This window comes from Prionailurus viverrinus, chromosome B4 (genome assembly GCF_022837055.1).
Source record: "Prionailurus viverrinus isolate Anna chromosome B4, UM_Priviv_1.0, whole genome shotgun sequence".
In the NCBI taxonomy this organism is placed as follows: domain Eukaryota; kingdom Metazoa; phylum Chordata; class Mammalia; order Carnivora; family Felidae; genus Prionailurus; species Prionailurus viverrinus.
Genome location: NC_062567.1, coordinates 52458629 through 52475109, shown reverse-complemented (window position 1 = coordinate 52475109; position 16481 = coordinate 52458629). Strand labels below are relative to the sequence as shown.

General features: G+C 38.5%; 2 protein-coding genes across 5 annotated transcripts in view; both read left to right on the top strand.

The window, feature by feature from the left end:
- ABCC9 (ATP binding cassette subfamily C member 9) overlaps positions 1 to 2515 on the top strand; it is a 143917-nt gene extending 141402 nt beyond the window's left edge. The window contains exon 42 of the transcript XR_007154077.1: positions 2505 to 2515. The gene's annotated coding sequence lies outside the window, so the exon portion shown is untranslated. The remainder of the gene's footprint in view (positions 1 to 2504) is intronic.
- A 5970-nt stretch (positions 2516 to 8485) lies between these two features.
- On the top strand, positions 8486 to 16188 carry KCNJ8 (potassium inwardly rectifying channel subfamily J member 8). Of its 4 annotated transcripts, none has more exons than XM_047868368.1 (4): positions 8486 to 8568; positions 8902 to 9040; positions 9891 to 10332; positions 14496 to 16188. In XM_047868368.1, the coding sequence occupies exons 3-4, from the start codon at positions 9959 to 9961 to the stop codon at positions 15394 to 15396; spliced, it is 1275 nt and encodes a 424-aa protein (XP_047724324.1). In that variant the 5' UTR covers positions 8486 to 8568; positions 8902 to 9040; positions 9891 to 9958; the 3' UTR covers positions 15397 to 16188. The 4 variants fall into 4 exon arrangements, with proteins under 4 accessions (XP_047724324.1, XP_047724323.1, XP_047724326.1 ...); XM_047868367.1 differs by lacking the exon at positions 8486 to 8568 and adding an exon at positions 8658 to 8747; XM_047868370.1 differs by lacking the exon at positions 8486 to 8568 and having other exon boundaries at positions 8723 to 9040; positions 9305 to 10332.
- Positions 16189 to 16481: the final 293 nt, after the last annotated feature.

The window sequence follows — 16481 nt, the reverse complement described above, 5'->3', positions numbered from 1 at the left end:
CAACAAATAGAAATATTAGCACAAGAACTAGAAATACTTTTTAAACTATTTTTTTTAATTTATTTCTTTCGAGAGAGAGCACAAGCAGGGGAAGAGCAGAGAGAATCCCAAGCAGGCTTCACACCTTCAGTGCAGAGTCTGATGCAGGGCTTCAACCAACAAACCGTGAGATCATGACCTGAGCCGAAATCAAGAGTCAGATGCTTAACTAACTGAGCCACCCAGGGGCCCTAAGAACTAAAAATATTAAAACAATCTATAAGAGATTTAAAAATATGCATGTTTGCCAATGAGGATGTGAAAATGTACTCATCATCATTCTTCATCAGGAATGCAAATAAAGACAGCTAAAACTACAAAGACTAGCAATAAAAAGACTAAAACTACAAACTGTAGCAGGTGTTGGTGAAGTTACAACTTTCCTACACTGCTTAAGGAAGTATAAATGGCACAACTTGAATGGAAAATGGGCTTTTTCTACTAAGGCTAAATATGTGCCTATACCAGGACTTACAGTTCCACTCCTGGGCATATATCCAAGAGAAATGAGTGCTTATGTCTACAAAAAGACTTGTACAGAAACGTTCATAGCAACTTTATTCATAATAGTCAAAAAAACCCAAAACCCAAAACAAACAAAAAAAAAAAAACAAAAAAATTATTTATGGGTAAATAAATGGTGGTTTAGTAGCACTTTGAAATACACATAAAACAACACAGCCAAATCTCACACAAAATTAAGTAAAGGAAGGCAAGTACTGAAGAGTACCTACTCTATGAGTCCACATATACAAAGCTCAACAGCAAACAAAACAAACTAATGATGAAATAAGTCATAATAGTGCTAGCTCTGGTAGGGAGCAATGACAGTCTGGAAAGGAGCAGCAGGACATCTTCTAGAGTGATAGGTATATTTTATGTCTTGATCTGTGATCCATGCAGTGGTTAAATGGTGGTATGCACAGGTTTTTAAAAGGTGAGAGAAAGTAGATTAATTTAGAATAGCCAAATAGAACTAGCAAAGAAAAAAGAGCCATTAAAATTAAAAACTCAGGGTGCCTGGGTGGCTCAGTCGGTTAAGTGTCTGACTTTGGCTCAGGTCATGATCTCACAGTTCATGAGTTTGAGCCCCACGCTGGGCTCTGTGCTGACAGCTTAGAGCCTGGAGCCTGCTTCGGATTCTGTGTGTCCCTGTCTCTCTGCCCCTCCCCTGCTCACGCTCTCTTTCTGTCTCTCAAAAATGAATAAACATTAAATAAATTTTTTAATGAAATGGAGTTAAATTAAAAACTCAATGGACAAATTAAATAGTAATTAAGCTTAGATGATGAGGGACTTTTTTTCCATTGGACACAGATCTAGAAGGTACCCAGCATGCAGCACAGAACAAGCAGATAAAAAATATGAAGCATAATAAGAAAATATGGAGAACGTATTAGAAGTTCTGAAACAGGTGTCTCAGAGGGGAAACAAACAAACAAACAAAGAATGAAGAGAATTTAAAGAGCCAAGAACTATTCCTAAAAAAATCAGACTCAGATGATTTCAAAATTATTGCACTTTCAAGGAGGAACTAATCCCTATTCTATTTAAACTATTCTGATCCAGAGAGAAGGAAAATGCATCAGTTAATTTTACAAAGGCTCATAACATTCATCCAAAACCAGGCAGAGAGAACACAAAGAGAATAATACAGACCAGTCTCACTTATAAATATTTATGCAAAAATCCTAAATAAGTATATGCAATTCAGCATTATATTAAAATAATAATTCACCATGACCACGTGCAGTTTATCTCAGGAATGTAAAAATAATTCAACATTTTTTAATCTAGTGACTTAATTTGCCAAGTTAATTGGCCAAGGAAGAAACAAAAAAAAAAATAACTTTGACATTTGCTAAAAAGGCATTTTATGTAATTCACCAGCCATTATTAATTTTTAAAAACCTAGAAAAGTAGAAAGAACATCTATCTACCTTGAAATGATAACTATGTAAATTACATATTCTGGAAGCATTGTCTCAAAATCACTAAGGAGAAGACTGTGCCTGTTACCACCATTATTACCCACTATTGATCCAAAAATATTAACAAATGCAGGTTAAGAAAATATTAAAATAGTTATAGTGATAAGTTAATTAAATACTAATTAAGGAAGCTGTCTCAAAGTTATGATTTTTTTAGAACACATTACATTTTAAGTATATTGGTGTGTGCTAAATCCCTTACATCCTCACCTAGTTTCAGCTCTACAACTCTGAGGGGCAGACGTTAGTGTCTCCATTTTACAGAAGAGGAAATGAGGCTCAGAGTGATAGAGTATGTTGCTCAAAGCCACCAACTAAGGAAGAGGCAAAACTGACAACTGATCCCACATCTTTCTGACTCTAAAACTATGTGAACTTAAACAAAAGGTTACAGTATATTTCATGCATCTTCCCCAGTTCTTCACTTTTTTAAAAAAAAGATTGACCCAGAGGCGCCTTGGTGGCTCAGTTAAGCATCTGACTCTTGATTTCAACTGGGGTCACGTTCTCACGGTTCATGGGTTCAAGCCTCACATCAGGCTCTGCACTGACAGTGCAGGGCCTGCTTGGGATTCTCTCTCTCCCCCTCTCTCTCTCTTCCCCTCCCTTCCTCATGCTCTCTCTCTCAAAAATAAACATTAAAAATTTATTAAAAAAAAAGATTTACCCAACTGCATAATAAATTTCTGTAGGTTTACAGAAAGATTATATCATTACCCATTTATTTTATTTTTATTTTTTTAAGCTTACTTATTCATTTTGAAAGAGAGACAGACAAAGCTAACATAGGAGGGGCAGAAAGAGAGGGAGAGACAGAGAATCTCAAGCAGGGTCTGTGCTGTCAGCACAGAGCCAGATGCGGGGTTCAAACCCACAAACCATGAGATCATGACCTGAGCTGAAACCAAGAGCCAGACACTTAACCGACTGACCCAGGCACCCCTTACCCCATTTATTCTAACAATAAATTAGGTAACTTGGCATTTTAAATTAGTAACAAATACCAACTATTTAATTCTGATATGAACCTGTTTAGAAAAATGACTTTGTGAAAGCTTTTCTGGCACAGATAATTTTTACCTAAAGGAAAATCCAGATCATTTAGTAGCAGGGAAAAAAATCATGTCAAATAATCGTGGAGTCTAAATATCATTTTAAAACTTCCAACTTCTATAATCCCTTCTGCAACTGGCATTTATGAAAGGTGGCAATAAGGAGTCACCCTACTGAGAGTTCTGGAAAATGTCAGATTTCCCTTTCCAAGCACCATATGAGTCACTGATTTTTCAAAACATTGTGACGTGAAAGCTTAGCAACAGATCAGGACATTGCTCTTTCCCTAAGAGCTTCAGAGAAGCCTGCAAAGAGTTCCTATAGCAAGACAGATCCCAGGCTCATGCAAACTTGTCTTTCTTGGCACAAGAATATCAAAGCATAATTTCAAGGCCACTATTCTTCATCTTCTCTTGGAAAAGACCCTACCCGTTTTATTTAGTACTAGCATTTTGTGCCCTACCAGCAGAAAATAATTACCACAGGTACTCTCCACTTGACTGAAGGAACCATTTTTCTCCTGGAAACACTATTATAGTAAAGCAGACATGTTGATTTCCTGGGTCCTTATTTTATTAGTGTCTTGGCTGGCTTCTTTTCAGTTCCTGGTGTCTTGATTAAATTCAAGAGTTGAGGAGACACTATTGCAAGTGTTGGTTAGTGAACACTCCGAAGGTCAGTGAGTTCTCAAAAATAATACTCAAGTCTATAAAATGACACAGGTCATGTCTTTTTTTCTCAGTCTTAGGTTAGGGAAGATAGTTAACTAGTAGTTAACTATTAGGAATCTGTGGGTCTATACCTTCCCCCTTCCCACCTCCACACCCAGCTCTGAGATCTTTCGACCATCACCAAACCAAAATCAGCATTGCTACATTAATAAGAACCGACATTTAATATGTACTTTTAACAGGCTAGTCACTATCTGAGTGCTTGATATGGATTGTGTCATCTTGCCCTCATAACAATTCTGTGAGCTTCTTATACCTGAGTGGGCAAGAGAATCTCCAGGGGAACCTTTAAATAGGCTCTATTTTATTACCGTATTTAAGCATTCTCATTAAAGATATTTTCATGTGGGGGCCTAAGATTTTATATCTTATTCTATTCTTGCTCAATAAAAGCCTAGAGGGGCATAAAATAATGTTACCAAGTATTTCTCATGTAGCTGGATGATGGAATAACAACCATCCCTTTGAGATGCTGTCCAGTGAGAAAAGCACAGGATTTGGGTTCAGATGTTTTGAGTTTGTTGCAGCTTTTCATCTACTAGGTATTTGATATGGGGTAAGTTATTTAGCCATACTTTAATAGAGTCGTGTGTGAAAGGAAGAAAACAACCCAGCAGAGCTGTATAAAGGATTAGGTCAATGTTTTTCAGAGCCTAGTATATGCAGACTCTCTATTCTTTGGGTAAATGGAGGGGCGGATAGATAAGTGAATATTCTTGCCACTTTCCCCCCACTTGTCTGTTTTTCCTCTTCTCCTTTCTATATTTGATCTTGTTCCTGTTCTTTGAATATACCAAACCATTTCCTTTATACTTGCTCTTGAGCTGCCTGAAGAACTCTTTCCACCTGTTGATCAGCTGGCTAATTCTTCCTTCAAATTCCTCCTTCTTAAAGTGGCTTTTTCTGAGCCATATGTAAAATTGTCCATTTCTGGCTCCAGTTACTTTCAATACTTTTCTGTTTTATTCTCCTTATAAATTTTGACACCATTGATAACTACACAATGTATTACTCAGTTACTTGTTTGCTAACAGCTTCCTCCCCAAGAACGCCTTGGCACAGAAGCTTTGTTTTGTTCACCTAGATGTGTACTAAAAGGTAGTGATTACTACGAATGCCTCCCTTCCTGACTTGTGGATCCACACCTTGAGCTGCCATAAGTTTGAGGAGCTGAGCATGCAAGCTGCGTGGATTCTTTTTCATGAAGGGTGCTGATGGATATCCTTGAAGAAATGGGGTGACCTAATTTCAAGGACAGGGAGACTTTTTTGTACATAAATAGATACACATCTCAAAAAGAAATGGTCTCTAAACTCATTGGAACAGATAAGTAAGAAGAGTTATACTGTCATTGCCATTTCATGATAACTCAAAAAAAGTGAGTTTATAACATGCTGTTTTGATTACTAGTTTATGTAAGAGTTTTATTAAGCTGATTCCCAAGCAATGTGTTCCAAAGTGGTTTATATGAGGACACTAATAAGGCAGCATACCAAGCAAATAGACCAACTGTTACTTGGGCTGCTAACATGAATCCTTTCCATTGTCATGTTGAAGACTCTCCAAATTCTTACGTCTAATATGGCTCAGGAAATCCAAGAGTTTGATATTCACAAGTCTAGTCAAAGGCAAGCACATTAAATGCAAGGACTTCACCCTTTATCTAGAGAGTACTTTCAAGGATTTCACCGATTTATATTTGATAATCAAAACCATAGACAACTGGGAAAAGCATCAGCCTAATACTTTCTCTACTTGTTTGAAGGCACCTGACAAACTTTGTTTTCAGAAAAATTAGGAATTGTAGAAACTTCTTTATTCACAAATAAAATGCTCATAGGGTCTAAAAGGAACCTAACAGATGTTTACTTAAAAGTGAACAGATATCCTTGAATTGCTTCCCAGTCACATAAATTCCTCTGGTATGCAACATGAGCAGATTCTAACAGAATTTTTAACATCTTAAAGTCAAGAAAATCACAAGATTTTAAAAGTTAGCTCTGTTCTAAACTTATTACTGGTCTCCTCAAGAGTGGAGCACAAATTAGTCTTCACTAATCAAAGAACAAATAGGAAAATTATTGAAGAGTAAAGAAAACACATGTAACTGTTAGTGGATGACAGCAAAATAATGATTAAACAAGTAGACCAATAAAATAAGCCTTAAGTAGTAAATGTGTTCTTAAAACATTGATTTCTTTAACAAGCTTCTCAAAGGTAAATTTAAATGTTCACTATTTGGGCCATAATATGAGAATAGGAAGATCAAAAAGGAGAGAAACTAGATATCGATCAATAATAAATACAGCTGACTCTTGAACAACTTAGGGGTTAGAAGTGCTGGCCCCATGTACAGTTGAAAATTCACATATAACTTCTGACACCCCCAAAAACTTTACTAATCACTTACTTTGACTAGAAGCCTCACCGATAACAAACATCGTGTATTTTGTATATTATATGCATTATATACTGTATTCTTACAATAAAGTAAACTAGAGAAAATAAATTGTTATTAAGAAAATAATAATAATAATGTTATTAAGAAAAATACATTTACAGTACTGTATTGTATTTATCGGGAAAAAACTGCCTAGAAGTGGACCTGTGTGGTTCAAACCCATGCAGTTCAAGTGTCAATTGTATTTTTCTGTCACCACAGTAAATATCACAGTCAGCTCTGACTTTTCCCTCTCTCACTACTGATTCTATGTAACATTCTTTTTGTATATATTTGCTTAGCAGCCCCAGACCGCAATTCCTTTTTTAATTAATATAATAGTTTCCAGTATCTCCCTCTGCCAATCACAGAGTTTTGGAGCCCAAGGGACTCTACTCAGAAATGCACCTCCCAAAGCCATCATAGCCCCTGCTTCCTGATCAACCCTACTAAATCAGACTCTTACTGTGTTTTTTCTAATCAAAATCTTTCCATGGCTTACCCTTATGCATTGAAAACTGCCCAGACTCCTTTGTTGAACATTTAAGGCCATCAATGCATTTATTTTCAAGTCCCCAATACGGTTTTCAGCCTTACCTTTTCCACATATTGATTCCAAAGTATTTTGTTAGCACCTCTGTCATTTGAGCTGTGGTAAACTAGAGGCTTAGTTAGGACCCAGAGGTAAAGGACTCCCAGCCCTGCCCTCTAGTAACTCTCATTTCATGGGGGGCTGAGTGGCATGGAGACAAGTACATGAATAACCCATGTGTTGAGAAGAGTGGTGACCACAGCTGCCCAGGCAACACTGAACGCCAAGTGTCTAATCCTGCCATCTTGTTGACCTTGCTTCATCGATGGTAATTCATTTAGTTTCTGTTACTAAATCATAGCCCACCCCTGCCAGTACTTCATAATTTTGTTCATGATGTTTCCTCTTTGTGGAATGTCTTATCTTTGCCTTTCTGCATACCCCAAATATATATTGTCTAAAGACTGGATCAGACGTCAATTCATCCATGAAGCTTTCCTTATTGTCTTTGTCTTACTATCTCTCATTTGAATTCCGATAGCAATTTGGTTGTATTTCTTTTTCTCATTTGGTTCACATCCTTGCTTGTATTGGAATTTATTATCAAACTCCCATTTCTATCACTACAACCATTTGCCTCTTCAGACAGCAACTATGATTGTGTGTGTGTATATATATATATATATATATCTACAAAAAAACAAAAAATCTTTACAAAATAGGTGTTCAATGAATATTCCCTGAGCTAAAACCATAATAGGGAAAAAGTTGTACACCAAACTCAATTGTAAAATAGAACAATGAGGGGATTAACTATACAAATAGATCCCCACACACTTGTAGTAAATCTATGACATAAATTACTGGAAAAATTAACATCAGTAGAGAGGAGAGCTACCACTAACAGACCAGCATCCCCAGGCTGAAAGGCACTAAGATCTATCCACAATGGGAAAAAGTTCTTCACTGCCATTATTAAACACTAATTTTAGGTCTTTTGGAAATTAAGTGAACATACTGTTTATTCTCCATACACTTTCTGTCCTGAGTCTTGGAAAATACGTGAAATTTCCAAGAATTAAAGTTTCCATTAACACAAGTGCCAAATCAGGAGGCCTGATCTATGGGACAAAGCACATTTGTCTTTGCTGGCTCCTATTCAAAAAGCTATAGAAAGATATTCACTGTATAATCTTTCTTGTGCGCAATTGCTCTGTTTTATCTTTCAGACCATCTAGACAAGATAGAGAAGCTGCAACATTTCAGAAAGCAACCAATTACTGAAAAATGGCCATTTGAATTCTAAATGTTGACAGCGATTTTTTGTTGGGGGTAAACTTTCTCACTGGAAGGGACCCCAAATGTTTTTTTGTTTTTGTTTTTGTAGGTTGGGGGGTGGGGCGGGTGTCTTAGTGTGCCTGTGTGCACGTGCGCGTTTAATTTCCTGAGAACTAGCTTTGGCTGGTGAAGAAACAGTTTACTGGGTTTCAGACATCTTCCACCTGTATCATCCCCACTAGTTCGAAATTTAATGTATATAAATATGTGTGCACACAGCGTGAACACCTCGGAAAACTGTTTTCTGATTTCTATACCTGGTTTTATTCAATCTTGAGTAGCCCGGTTATCTACCAGATTACAAAATAAAAACTAAATTCTCCTTACGTCAGTGAACTTGGACTCAGCAAGTTCTCCCTCCTGAGCAGGGAGCCTTTTAAAGACTTGCGTGTCAAACTGGAGGCCCGGGGGGTCGCCACTTCTGGAAGAGAACTGGCCCTACAGGTCCCGCCCTCCCTACCCCCCTCCCGGTTGCCCCTCCTCTGGCCAGCTCCCTACCTCCGCGGGTTGAGCCTTCCCCCACTCCCCTCCCTTCTCTATCTCGCCAACTCCGGCGGCCTCATAGATCTGGCGCGCGTCAAAGCCTGAACCGGGAGGCTGATTTGTAGAGCATCACCCCCAAGGTTCTCTTCCCCCAGCCCCTCCTCCTTGCACTGCAACGGCCAGGGGAGTAGCGCTGAACCGGGGGAGGGGAAGATCTACACCCATCCCCCTTCTTCTAGCCTTCCCGCGTTCAGACTCAATTGCACCTTTTATTATTTTAACTCTTCTCCTTAGGACACGCGGTCCCCGGATTTGTCCCTCCGGCATTCGCGGTCCCTGCACCCGCGCGCCGGGATGGGAGAGCGAGGGACCTGCCCGCGGTCGGCCGGCCTGTGTAGGGAGGTGCAGCTGCCGCACCCGCTGCCCAGAGTCTGTAAGTTTCAACGCTCCTCCCGGGGAGGGGAGGGGGAGGCTGCTCGCACCCCCGCAAATGATTTAAAATGCCAAACACAGCAGAAGTTTTACAGTATTAGAGGGACTTTTCGGGGCACACTCTTCTAACTCTATCTTGCAATCCGCAGGTTATTGTCCGGGTTTTTCCTGCGGCTTGTATGTTTGTTTGAAGCCTTCGCTGTAAAGTTTTCAATTTACAATATTATGAATTCCAATGGGATTTTTTTCTCTTTTTTTAATGCAGTTCATACTTCTTTAAAATTTAAAATACTTCTTCATCGTTTTCAAGTTACATAGCACATCGCTTATTATTATTTTGTGAAATTTCACTCAACATGTTATTTATACTGCGCAAGAGGCCACGGCCTTTTCTCTGCTACTTCTAAAAATAACGGAGGAAGAATTTCCTCTCTGTACTTTTCATATTGCTATATCGTCTAAATAATAAGTGGATCGTAATACCCAGCTGGTTTTAATTTCCACCATAGACGCCGCGTGTTTGTATCTTTGCACTAATCTACAGACGCGGTTAATCTCGGAATTATCATTGAGCCTGCTGTTTACAGGACGGCTCCTGGTTTTGTTTCACTAAGGCTCTGCCCGTGTTCATAACGATACGGAAAATTGAAACACTTCCGATTCGTACCAAATAATTTCTCCGCGACTCCAGAACTCAAGCGCAAAAACTAGAATCGTGTTGGGATTGATAAAATCATACCTTAGCTTTGCAGGTCACCTGGAACGTATACACATATCCCTGAATGCAAGAACTGAAGAGGTGAGAAAATGGGGGAGGGGGGAGTTTTAAAATCGTCGTTTGCCTTATGCAGGAGGACGTCCCGAGGGAAGAGGAGTCAGGTCAGAGACAGGTGAATAAGCTGGCTATGGTGACAGGACGATGTTGGCCAGAAAGAGCATCATCCCCGAGGAGTATGTGCTGGCGCGCATCGCCGCGGAGAATCTGCGCAAGCCGCGCGTCCGAGACCGCCTCCCCAAAGCCCGCTTCATCGCCAAGAGCGGGGCATGCAACCTGGCGCACAAGAACATCCGCGAGCAAGGGCGATTCCTTCAGGACATCTTCACTACCTTGGTGGACCTGAAATGGCGCCACACGCTGGTCATCTTTACCATGTCGTTCCTCTGCAGTTGGCTGCTCTTCGCCATCATGTGGTGGCTCGTGGCCTTTGCCCATGGGGACATCTACGCTTACATGGAGAAAAGCGGAATGGAGAAAAGTGGTTTGGAGTCCACTGTTTGTGTGACTAACGTCAGGTAAGAATGCAGTGGGATGAGGCAGGGATTGAAAACGGTGTGGGAAAAAATAGGACACTGCCCTTGCTCTCCTCTTACAGTTATTTTTGTGGAAAGTGAAATAAAGCATTCCTTTAGTACCTTCGGGCACAAAGAAGTAAAAAAACAAAAAAACAAACAACAAAAAAAAACAAAACTAATCTGACACATTAAAATCGTTTTAAAGGAAGCTTTATGGATGAGGAGTCTCTGCAAACGTGGAGCTTCAATCCCTCTGGCTAGCTTAGCTTTAAAAATACTGCACTGGTTATTATAAAAATGGTTATGATTCAGAGGATTCCAGAATGCCTCACTCAGAAAAAGCACATATTTAGTTTTCAGTATGAAAAAGCTGCTGGCCATAGTTCTAGTGTCCACGGGTAAATATCTCTGAACAACAAAAAATATTGTGTCAATGCTAGCAATATTGTTCCAATATTTCTCTTGCCCATGACATTTCCAGCAATAGTGAGGGAAATGGGAAAACACTGGCGGAGAGGTGTCCTAGGTTAAAAATCCACTAAAATTGAAATAAGTAGCTACAAGCCCTTCTTTATCAAGAGTATCTTATATAATAGCTGGTTGCCAGCATTGGTTATGCTAAGATGCAGAACTAGAAAAAAATTAACTTTTAATGGAAATTGATCCAAGTTTTTCATGGAAGGGATTATACAGAAGTACCTTAATGTTGTGATTTTCTTTACAAGTTTTAATAGAGTAAAAACAAGACCGTCCTCAGACTGCCTAGCTTTTGCTTCTTTCTCTTGTAAGTGTTTCAATGGTAAGTAAAGTGAATTTGATTTCACTTGGCCTAAGAACATATTTTCACATGGCCTAAGAACATTTAGATGGGGTGATCTGTCCTTTAATTTTTGTTGGAAGGTGCAAAGAGATCATGTATATCAATTGCAAAAATAGTCACTCTGAAGCGAAACAATGGCAATAATACTGGAAACTTTGCCAGGACATTTTCTGAGTAATATTACAAATTCGCGTAGTGTACAAAGCAAAGCAACTTGAACAAGCACCATTCTGCCAGGCAGCTGTAAAGAATGAGACCTTTACTGACCCTGAAATCTTCTGAACTTAGCATACCATTGCCAGAAGCGGAAACCCAGACTTTGAACTTGTCCTTGTCCGTCCTTCCATTTCCTAAGTAACTTCAATGCCAGCGTATCAGGAAGAGATGCAACATTTGTGTGCAGAGATCACACATCACAGATTTCAGCTCAGATTTTGAGAAGAGAAAAATATACTGAATTGATCCATTGCCTTTATCATCAAGTAGATATTATTGTGTCTTGAACTTTTCACAAACTTTTCCCTGAAAGAAAATATAGATGAAAAATGTCGGTGATCATCAGCGTACCGGATATAAAAGAAACAAAACATTGTGTTTAACAGGTATTTGTAGGCCAAGTATCATTTTCTATAATATTTCTCTTTAAGAAATTTATGGACACTGATATTGGTGAACCAATTTCATATCAAGATAAATTTTTAACAAGCGTGCAGTAGATACTCATAAAAAGAGATTAAAAAACAATAAACCTCAAAAATAAATGGCAGATTTTATTTACAAGACAAATATTTTGGCTTTTCCTGTGAAAAAGAAGTCATGAAGCAGTTTATTAGAGATATAGCATTGGGGCGCCTGGGTGGGTCAGTTGGTTGAGCGCCCGACTTCGGCTCAGGTCAATAATCTAGCGGTTTGTGAGTTTGAGCCCTGCGTCTGGCTCTGTGCTAGCAGCTCAGAGCCTGGAGCCTGCTTCGGATTCTGTGTCTCCCCCTCTCTCTGCCCCTCCCATGCTCATGCTCTATCTTTGCCTCTTAATAATAAATAAATGTTAAAAAAATTTTAGAAAGATATAGCATCAAAACTAACATCCTTTTGATGATTTTTTAAAAAGAACTTTATAGAATGCACTGGTTGCTAAAAGCTGTTTTACTGCTAGCTTTTATTTTTCACAAGATGTGTTCTGAAGCATTTTCATTACCCTGATGTATTCCTGCTGGTATGAATATTCCATTTACTGTGAGAAATGACGTCTCAAATACAGTGAGACAAAGCTGATCTCCTCAGCATGACAATTTTTGATTTTTAGTTTTGCTTCTTACCTAAAAAAATAACTTGAAATCTTTTAAGGTTAAAATCTTACTAATTTTATTTTTAACGTTTTCCTACTGTTTATACTTCATCTCAACATTTAATCATAACCAACCGCACATAATAAAAATTTTTTCACCAAAAATATAGAACCAGAAAATCTCCATTCTCTCCCAAAGGGGATTAAAAGATGTCCGATAATATTTCTTATTCTTTACATTTCTTTACCTTTCGTAAGTTAAATGTCCCACCATGTCATCAAAATTAGAAACAACTTAGAGTGATGGTTACTCACCAGTATGTCCAAATAACATTCTACCATTCTCATTTTAGGATGGCTCACTTTCTCTTTCATGTGGATGACTTTCCAACATGAGTCAGAAAATAAACCAACATGTTTTCTTTCATTCAGCCTAACTCCCTCTGTACCAGAACAAATGAACAGCTGAACACTTTCATCTTCTGAGGGTGTTTAGCATGACAGGTGTCCATAAAAGGCTGGGTCTTGTACCACGTAATATTTAGAATTAAATTCTTTCATAAAATAAACAATACATAAAATACAGCATATGAATAATCTCCCAAGCCATTAAAATGAAACCTGGGAATATTCACCGTCAGTCTGCTCCATGAAGTACATATACATTATTAGAAATCAGTGCTGTATCCAAGTTCCTCCCCTGGGGTCCATTCTTAATCTTTACGAGTTTTTGTATCATACAACACATCTTCTGTGTAGCTAGTGCACTAAGCAATTATTGTGGTTTCCATGAATCTTTTTAGCAGCAAAAGGGGTAAAAGGGCAATTTTTCACGTTCCACTGGAAAGCTAATCAACAGCATCATATATGCTTACCCCTCATGGTGTTGCACCAAAGGGCAGTGCGTATACTCAGTATTCAAATGTTTAAGCATTTTGCCCACTCATTGTGCATGGCATTTATAGATAGATAATACTCTGGCAGATAGCCTACGCATGGTTAATCTATAAAATTAGAGGACTTTGGAATTGGCATTGGGGGCAAACATAGGACTAACCTTGTTTATGTAAAGAAGCCATGGCAATATAGGTTATGTGGGTAAGTGAATAAATTAACCTTAATAACCAAATGTGGTGTATCTTAACCAGGGGAACAAATCAGACTAAGTTTTGCCCAGTCAACTTTGAACTTACCAAATCAGTGTTTGCACTAGATATGGAAGAGAGGTACAATTTGAAAAAACTTCCCAAGAAAATACTGACACTTGTCCACTCTTTCCTTTTGCTTCTTTCAAAAGCTCACTAAGCTAGAAGTGACAGAATTCAAGTTCTCATTAATTATGTGATCTTGACATAGCCACTTACAAATCTCTTTCTCAAATTTTTCCTTTAATGGCTTCAGTATTCACTAGAATTAGAGAACAAAATGGGACAATCAATTTAAAAAAAGTTTTCTTTCCAAATGGCAAAAAATTCTTTTTTTATTAAAAATACTAATATTTTTGAGTCATGTGTTTTGTGCCACCTTTAAGCACCATGCTTTGTCTGTATAAGGTATACGATAAGTGTTAGCCAATGAATATGATTTTAAGGGTTGTAAATAATAAAATGTTCATTTATTACTCAATACCTTCCCATATGACTCAAGTCACTTAAACACAGATATGCAATAAATAATAAACATAGAAAGTTTCACCAAGTAAACTATGCCTTTGTGAAAATATTTCACAAAGTAAAATATGCCTGTAGATACAAATGTGTATTTATTATTTTAACTTATTCTTTTAATGCTTTCATATAAGTAGGCCCATCATTATGTGATGTAGAAAATAACAGAATTGTATCCCAGAAGTCTGAAAGTGGAGGCATTATGATGAGAGAGGGGGAGAGAGAAAGTGCTTGTGTTTAGAATCAGACATTTGACAAGTTAAGTTGCCAGGTGTTTCCAAAAGTATTGAATAGCTTTTGGAGGAAGAAAATGGAAAATTCAGCTTAGCATGTTATTTCATTATTCAAAATTTGATCTGATGGCACCGTTTTCTGATATCACTCCTTACAGGTCTTTCACCTCTGCTTTCCTCTTCTCCATTGAAGTTCAAGTGACAATTGGATTTGGAGGGAGAATGATGACAGAGGAATGTCCCCTGGCCATCACAGTTTTGATTCTCCAGAACATTGTGGGTTTGATAATCAACGCAGTCATGTTGGGTTGCATTTTCATGAAAACAGCTCAGGCTCACAGAAGGGCGGAAACTTTGATTTTCAGCCGCCATGCTGTGATTGCCGTTAGAAATGGCAAGCTGTGCTTCATGTTCCGAGTAGGTGACCTAAGGAAAAGTATGATCATTAGTGCCTCAGTGCGCATCCAGGTGGTCAAAAAAACAACCACACCTGAAGGGGAGGTGGTGCCTATTCACCAGCTGGACATTCCTGTTGATAACCCAATTGAGAGCAATAACATTTTTCTGGTAGCCCCTTTGATCATCTGCCATGTGATTGACAAGCGCAGCCCCTTGTATGATATCTCAGCAACTGACCTTGCCAACCAAGACCTAGAGGTCATAGTGATTCTCGAAGGAGTGGTTGAGACTACTGGCATTACCACACAAGCAAGAACCTCCTATATCGCCGAGGAGATACAATGGGGCCATCGCTTTGTGTCCATTGTTACTGAGGAGGAAGGAGTGTATTCTGTGGATTACTCCAAATTTGGCAACACTGTTAAAGTAGCTGCTCCAAGGTGCAGTGCCCGAGAGCTGGATGAGAAGCCTTCCATCCTTATTCAGACTCTCCAAAAGAGTGAACTATCCCATCAAAACTCTCTGAGGAAGCGCAATTCCATGAGAAGAAACAATTCCATGAGGAGAAACAACTCTATCCGAAGGAACAACTCATCCCTCATTGTGCCAAAGGTGCAATTTATGACTCCTGAAGGAAATCAAAACACATCGGAATCATGACAGCAAGACAACCTCAAGAAAGTCTTTTATCAAGTTGATAGTTTGTGCAAAGCACTGTCAGACTATTCCAGAATGGAAACACAGTAATTTGTCCTTCTATATCTTCATGCACTAGATGATACTCATATTCAAGCAACAGCACTTTCTGTGTCAATAAACAGTAACACACAAGGTGGAAGATTCATGGCTGACACTTGTTTCATACATGCAGTATTTGCAGTTATATTATGTATAGGAAACAGTATGTTCTCATTTTTCTCCATTTGAAACCCAAGAATTGCATAATAGACCTTGAATATAAAAGTTGGACAAGGAATGATTTGTTCAAAATGCTTAGAGGTTAAAACCACTAAAAGAGGTTAAAACAGATTTCTCTGTTTCTGTTGGTCACTCTGGAAATGCAAATAGGATGAAGGGCAGAAACCCAAAATTTTGTTGTTAACACCTTTTGTATATCAACCAGTATGTTATGTTGCCTTCTTTTTGTTTTTTTTTTTTCCCAGATACTGTACCTGGTGAGAGGCCTGAGGCAAAACCTGCTGGTCTCTAGTTGCTTCTAAACAGGTTCTGTTCAGTCACTTCTTCACAATGACCTTTGCAGGTTTCCTCATCCTCCTGATGGCAGCCTATTGGTGGAACTGGGCAAGGAGCTTTAGAGAAAAGTAAGAGCATTCCTGCCTCATTTAGGACTGGATTGCCAAAAGTGACAGTTACTTTTTTGGCTTCTCACTTCTTACAAGCCCCCATAGGGAAATACTGTATTGAATATTTTATTAAAATATTTTCTTTGTATTCACTGTAGTTTTGTGATTTCTCTTTCACAATATTATCCCTAGTCAAAGCTCAAGGGGAAAAAAAAGCATTTTTAGAGGCATGTGAAAGAGATATACAGTGCTAATACCTCTCAGATCTTCTTGCCTTTGCAATTGGTTATTCCAAGGGCACTACATCTTTTTCTTTCATTTTGGTTTTATTTCCTTCCAAGATTTGAGATGTTTTCTTAGCTCTTCTTTCTGAGCCTGATGTATCATGGAAATCTTACAACCTTTTTTCTTTGAATCTCCAACCTTCCGTCTTAAAACTAT

Excerpts from the sequence above, each read along its gene's own strand:
- KCNJ8 (XM_047868368.1), top strand. The coding sequence starts at position 9,959 with ATGTTGGCCAGAAAGAGCATCATCCCCGAGGAGTATGTGCTGGCGCGC. Across the intron at positions 10,333-14,495 it reads GTTTGTGTGACTAACGTCAG|GTCTTTCACCTCTGCTTTCC; the intron begins GTAAGAATGCAG and ends CACTCCTTACAG.